Source organism: Limulus polyphemus, unplaced genomic scaffold, assembly GCF_000517525.1.
Source record: "Limulus polyphemus unplaced genomic scaffold, Limulus_polyphemus-2.1.2 Scaffold745, whole genome shotgun sequence".
Taxonomy (NCBI): Eukaryota; Metazoa; Arthropoda; class Merostomata; order Xiphosura; family Limulidae; genus Limulus; species Limulus polyphemus.
In genome coordinates, this window is record NW_013666355.1 from 301,420 (window position 1) to 309,172 (window position 7,753).

The 7,753-nt window shown below is 34.4% G+C and overlaps 1 protein-coding gene across 1 annotated transcript in view; it reads left to right on the forward strand.

The window, feature by feature from the left end:
• Nucleotides 1-7,753, forward strand: part of LOC111085966 — a 33,495-nt gene that overhangs the window by 12,205 nt on the left and 13,537 nt on the right. The window contains exon 2 of the mRNA XM_022386994.1: nt 2,254-2,368. Coding sequence (XP_022242702.1) covers nt 2,254-2,368 — 115 coding nt within the window. The remainder of the gene's footprint in view (nt 1-2,253; nt 2,369-7,753) is intronic.

The window sequence follows — 7,753 nt, forward strand, 5'->3', positions numbered from 1 at the left end:
CATGTTTGGTGTGACGGGGATTCGAACCCGCGACCCTCATATTGCGAGTCGAGCGCCCTAGCCACCTGGCCATGCCGGGCCATCAAAGAAGGTTATGGAAATGTTTTGAACGTTCGTAAGTGTCAACGATCGTTCAGCAAATTTCGTTCAAGTGACTTTAGCCTTAAAAACTGTGATGGCAGGGGCCGACATGTTGGAATTGATATTGATGCTCTGAAGACGCTTCTTAAGTCTAACCCAAAGCAGCATACTCGTGAAATGACCCTGAAATTGCATGCCTCTCATGAAGCAATACGTGAACATTATAAATGAATATGGGAAAACTCCTTAAAAAAGGTGTTTAGGTGCCTCACGAACTCTCTGGTGATCGTTTCCAACATGTAAACGTTACTTCGTCTCTTTTGTCGCGTAATGTGTGTGAAACATTTTTGGACAGAATTGTCACCGATGACGAAAAATGTATTCTCTATGCTAATATTAAACGTCTAAAAACAATGGCTTACTCCTAGACAAATACCACTTCCGACCCCAAAGCCTGGACTCCATCCGCAGAAAGTGATGCTTTGCATTTGGTGGGACATCAAAGGAGTAATTCTTTTCGAACTCCTCAATCCACAGCGATCTGTCAATGCAGAGATCTATAGTCAGCAACTGGAACGTTTAAACCAAGCCCTTCATCAGAAACGCTCTTCACTCGTCAATCGGGAGTTGGGTTGGGAAGTTCTCCCCCACCCACCATATTCTCCAGATATGGCATCATCAGATTACAATCTTTTTCGTTTGCTGCTACACCATCTTAATGGGAAAACTTATGCAAATGTGGAAGGTGTTAAAGAGAACATCGACATGTTTTTGTTTTTTTGCTTCAAAGCCAAGTGATTTCTTTAATCAGGGCATTAACAACCTGATTGTAAGATGTAAAAGCATCATGGATAAGAATGGAGACTATTTCATTTAATAAATGTTTTGTTTTGATATATAAGTTGTTCTGGTTTTTTTCATCTAAAAAAAAGCGACATTAATTTCTTCATGACCTAATACAATTGTAGCATGAAGAAAAGTTATGAAATAGAATGAGATTTTCAATGTGTTTAAAAACATTAACACTCACTACTTCAGAAAACAACTGACTTCTATTGTTTAATAGGCCTAGCATGGCCTGGAGGACTTAGGACGTTCAACTCACAATCTGCAGGTCGCGGGTTCGAATCTCATCACCGAACATATTCATCTTTGCAACGGTGGTGACGTCATAAGGTAACGGTCAATCCCACTGTTCGTTAATAAAATAGTAACCCCAGAGTTGGCGGTGGGTGATATTAAGCAGCTGACTCCCCTCTATTCTGTCACTTCTAAAGTAGATACGACTAACGCGGGTAGTCCTGGAGTGAATTTGTGTGAAATTCAACAAACAAAAGATACGTCTACTACAAAATGGCCATTATTAGCCCCCCCCCCCCAAGTGGGACAGCGGTATGTCTGCGGAGCACAGATAGCCCATTGTGTAACTTGGTGCTTAATCACAAACAACCATTATTAGTCTTGAAAAGTAGAAAGGTTAGATAAAAATTGAACTTTAATTACTGTCAAAGACAATTATCATTATCTGATTTCAGTGACGTCATTACTCTTCTAATGCCAATCGAACTTCCCAAACTTGAATCGTTGATTTAGGATATTTCTTTGTTTTCAGTTTAAGAAGAATTATCTGCTTAATATTAACATTATTCTTATGAAAGGAGAGGAAATATACGACCAAGTTGAAATGTTACAATTGTATAAAGTTTGTTACAAATATTTCTTTGTTTTCTTTACTTTATTATTTCCAAAGTCACGTGATGCACTTCTTAACAGACTCTAGGATTTATATTTAGGTTAAACTTTAATGTGCTTTTTCATAAACAGTAATTATGTTTTATGCGAATAAATTACCACCTCTAATAAAAGTTAATGTACTTACCACAACTATCAGTATTTGGGAGAATTCGGGAGATGCATATTACACAAAGGAATAAACCAGATTTCCATAGGAAAACAGGCCTAAGTAAATAGTTCATATGTATAACATAAATATAGCCCTTACAGTACTGATCAATACGAAACAAAACGTATAGAAAGTTTGCACATCGTTACTAGTAAGCTTTCAATAATTAATGTTGTCATCTTCAGGCATCTGTAGCTTAGTCGTTTAGAGTTCGAGTCCAAAGATATTTAATATGACAGTAACGACGAAACATGTTAATTTATTTTCAGGCTTGGTTGAAGTAGTTTCATATATAAAGACTGCTTGGTCCGAAGTGTTTCCACATTCGAACAACATCCTGTTATCTTCAAATGCTGATTGCGTACTGGCGTTCCACATCCTCAAGTATGTAACACTTTGCGTGTTCTTTAATGCGTGCTTCAAAAGTTCTAACTGCTGAACCTATAAAGCCTCGTAAACACTGATGGAAAATTACACACACACACACACACACACACACACACACACACACATATATATATATATATATATATATATATAATATGTAATTGTCTTAGAGCAAACTCAAACTTAACTCAAATAATTCTGAATTCTTAGTTGTGTGATGCAAGTAATTTTAACGTCAAATTTGATGACGAAAAACCAATTTTAGAAAATAAAGTTTCGAGGTAGCTTGAATGGGTGGGAAGTAAAACAAACTTTATTAGAAATGTACAACGTTTCGACAAGCTTTTGTCACAAATCATTTGTTCATGAGAAAGATCACAGAAGAAACTGGAATTACAGCAATCCCATTCGATCATCTATAAATCATAAATAAATAGCTTTCAAACTACTGATTACATTAACTGTTAATAGGCGATTGAATCAGCACTATAAAGCAATAATGAATTAAATATCGCAATACCGTTATCGGTCCTGGTTGTCAACTTATTGTCATAGCGGATTAATGTCTGTGGTAATAGCACCCAAATGCGTTGGGGATATCCCATCTATCAGGCAAAATCCAAACGCTGATGTTAATCTAGCCAGCCTTCATGGAAAATCAAATAAGGGTACAAAGCTAAGTGCTTACACTCGCTGTCTATAGCCAGTTGTGGGAACACAGTTATCCTTAAATTTCTTAAAGTAGAAACCACCCTAACATTTCTACTAATTAAACTCCCAACCTCCACACTTACAAAAAGATATTAAATAAAACTCTAAGGTATTACATAGAACTGAATAAAACTATAAGATATTACATAGAACTAAATGGAACTATAAGATATTAAATAGAACTATAAACCATACCTTAAAAATTCTTATATAGTTCTTACTCCCAACCCGATAATGGCAATATGATATATATAAATATATCGTGAATTTGATTATGTCAATGAATATTCTCTGATTACATCGTAATTAATATTTAAGAATAACTTTTCATAGAACAAAGGTTAAGAACAAACAAAAATTGAGCTTTACCAATTGTTGATGGAAATGATACTTTGTACAGGGAGATTCAAACGACAGTAGCTGAATACACGTATATATACCAAGGTTAGGTCAGTCAGTGAAGTCAGTGTATAGAAACACTTCCCCATTTGCAACAAAATTGATATTTATTTTAAAAGTGGGAAAAATTCGAGCACTAGTTGTACCCAATAACCTTTTCTCTTTGGGGGTCCATAAATTCCTGTTTTCAAAGTACTGTGCTTACTGATCTTTGTGAACCTGAAGCAGGAGTGTGTCATGGGATTCATGTCAAAAACCGGTGAATATTTATTGATGTATACGAGTGTGTGTGTTATATATATCTTCCTTGTTTCCTTATCATTTGTTCACGTTATTGAACCACGTGATATCACTAAACGAATTAAATTTTTTAAAGTTATTTTCTTGTATACACTTTATAATTCGCGAATTTTCTGTATACTTTAAGAAATCAAATGCACTGTCGCTGATTTAAAAGTGTATCCTGATAATGACCCAATTAATACGACAAATTCTAAAACTCTTTGCTTGTTATACCCTCTGTTCCTTGTCTAGATAAACCAGCAACTTTGTCGAGCTATTGTATTTTCTTTAATATCGTGAAAAGTTTTTTCGACTTGTTATTCATAAATGTTTCTGCCACCCACCCCCTCAGTGGCACAGCGGTAAGTCTGAAGGCTTATATCACTAAAAACCGGGTTTCACAGCACAGATAACCCATTTGGGTAGCTTTGTGCTTAACTATAAACAAACATAAATTGTTCTTTTCTAAACATTTTTTACTAACGTGAATTATGCACAATACTGGTGAAACTATAGGTACAGTTCTAACGTAAGCAAACAAACGAGACTTAATGTAACGATTTCTTCCATATATGTGAAAGTTATCAAAGATGATGTACGTCAGGTAGATAGAAGTTTGTATAAAGATAACCTCTGAAGAAAAGTTGATAGCTCCCTTGAGAACATATCGGTGTTCGAGCCGTGCAAGAAGCTTGTCTGAATATAAAACTAACAATGACTCAACTTATATTCTGTATCTCTCACACAATTTGTAGAGTAAACATTCACAGATAGCTTAAGTTCAAACTATACAAAAATAAAACCTGCTTTTCTAGTTTGGATAGGCTCACAGGAAAAGGTGGGTACTGCTCTTCTGTAACATTGAATCGTTGTATTCAAGAAATCAGAACATTTATTTTCAACATAAAACCTCTGCTTTTGAACAGGATTTTCCCACTGAATTTTGTTTCTTTTCGTAGGCCTTAAGATGTAGATTTCGTAGAAAATATCGAATAATGTTATCCAATATTTCCAGACTAATAGGTGCACGAAACAGAAGAAAGTCTGTCTTAAGTATTCCAAACAGAGGCCGAAGAACCCCGCAACATTGCTCTTCATTAAAGCAATAGTAACACTTCGTGAGAATATTCGTCCTGGTTAAAACTACTGATTAAATCGCTGAATGCTTAGGACAAGCGAATGCGTTCGATTTTCTTAGTTCAAGAAAACACACTGTAAATTACACACCGATTGCATACGGAAAATAAACAAAATAAAAACTGATTAAACAACTGTATGAAATTAACAAACAGAAAGAGAAAAATAACAAAACATAAATGTGTTAGAAATCACACAAAATGCATACAAATATTTGATAAAGATGTTACATTTTGTAGAGCGTGAATATAATAAAAATTCTTCTATTGTACGATAAAAAATAATAGGCGGTCAGATATACTGTAATACCAAAAAAACCGACATATTTTGATCCATGTTAAATAGCATTATTTCAACAACTACACACAATTAATGCAGTTGAAATAAGTATTATCCGTGATGTTAAGCATAGAAGACGTTTCTTCTGCTGCTGTAAGAAACATTGAATAATGATCAGGACGATTCTTCTACTGCTGGAAAAACACTGAAATATTATCAGGACGTTTTTTCTTCTGCTTTAAGAATCACTTATCAATGATCTCCTGCTATAAGAAACATTTAACAATGATCAGGGCACTTCCTTTGCTGCTATATGAAACATTCAACAATGATCAGGATCATTCTGCTGCTGCTATAAGAAACACTGATCAATTATCAGGATACTTCCTCTGCTATTGTAAGAAACACTTGTCAATGATCAGAATGCTTTCATTGCTGGTGTAAGATATAGTGGACAATGATCAGTTTAAAGTGATTAGACAGTTTAAAAAGTGAAACTTATTCATAACACAATAAGGAGATCAAATTTGCGATTCATATTTCAAGCTGCAAATAATGATCCCTCTTCCAGAAATTCCCTTTCCTTAGTTATAGAGAGAGGCATACACAAATAACTTCTACAGTTAAATTACTCTCGCCTACAGCTATCAAATGCCACATTTTCACTTAATAAATCCCTCAACTGGCAACGAACATCCGTCAAGAAATGTCTAAAAACTAGATGGCGCCCTAGTAACTTTAGAGGTATATATATATATATATTTATTTAAATGCGCGCGCGTGTGTGTGTGTAAAGATAGCATAACTAAAATAACAAAGGAATAACAAGGAGAGAAGAAAGAATTATTGACTGGCTACGGATAGCTCAACATTTAAACTGTTTGCTTGCTTCTTAATATAAAAGTGACAATGAATACAATTATTAGCATTATTTATTTTCTAGAGATTCTGATCTGAAAACCTTGCTTTACATAACACTGGATGCTCTATATATTTTTATATGCTTCTGTAAAAGTTTTGCTAGAACCACGTTGTGTGAGTGAATGATACCAAAGTAACATTTATAGGTTTTTTGTTCTGATATAAAATGCCTAAACTGATGAAACACGAACGTTTCTAGGCCTGCGACATGTGATTTCCAGTGCTCCTGCGCAGTGACACGATGCAACTAAGATGTAGGTTTGAAATGTAATTTTTACGCTTTCCTGGTTTTAAAGTCTGGATTGAACTGAATAATAAACTGTGAAGACAAAAAGAAAAAAAACACCTACAGTGTAACATATTGAGTTTCGTCGCATTTCTTAAGCCTAAAGAACTATAACGCGTCCCCTCACTAGGTCTTTATCGCCTTCACGTATAGTTTATGTTACAGCAACGAATAGCTAGCTTTACACATAGCCGTTTGGATACAAGACAAGGATTTGGCGTCGTTAATAAATTCTGATATTGAACAAGAAGTCTCCTTTGCAGTGACTTGTGGCTGATTAAATATAGTTCTCACATGCTAAAACATTGCGAGAAAACATCTGTATTATAATGTGATATTTCATTATATTTCTTACATCTAAAATGTTCTAAATTTCTATCAACTAATTAAACTACCCTTTTTGATAGCTTTTAATTGAAATTTCATATGAAACTTTTTCATATTACATGCTAAGATTAGTAAAACGACTTCTGAAGAAAACAGTGTTGTACTTAAAAGCAAAACATTATAAAACTTTGAATCATTTCTTCAAGAATCTTAATAAAATTAAATATAAACAGTATAAAGACGCTTTGGTCAAAATATGCTAAAAGCAAAGACCAGTCTGGTAAGAAGTATAGAGTCGTATTAGTTCAATATCAACGTATTTCTCAGAAAAAAGTATTGTTAGGTTATCGAATGCGAAACTTAAGCATTAACACACTAGTTTAGGGTTAGTAATATATAACTGTTGTTAAAGGTTGAACACGAATCTCAAAATAGCCTACGTATAAATATTAGGTTACTTTTACGACACTTGAAAAATCATAGAAGTAAGATTTTATTCCAAAAAGCTTAAAATACGTTTATTAATTTGTGTAAAAAAAATGAAAAAAATTAAATGCAGTGCATTAGCATGAAAACTGGGTTGTTTAGCATGTCAGTTTTAATCAAGTCACAAGAAATTGGTTGTTTGCTATCGTAACAGTATATCAATTATCATACAGTCACAAGAAATGAATTGTTTGCCGTCGTAATAGTATGTTAGTGTCATTCATCCACAAGAAATGGGTTGTTTTCTATCGTAGCATTGTGTCAGTTTCAATCCAGTCACAATAAATGTGATGCTTGTTATCATGACATCATGCGGTTCAGCCAAGTCACAAGAAATGGGTTGTTTTCTATCGTAGCATTGTGTCAGTTTCAATCCAGTCACAATAAATGTGATGCTTGTTATCATGACATCATGCGGTTCAGCCAAGTCACAAGAAATGGGTTGTTTTCTATCGTAGCATTGTGTCAGTTTCATCCAGTCACAATAAATGTGATGCTTGTTATCATGACATCATGCGGTTCAGCCAAGTCACAAGAAATGGGTTGTTTGCTAT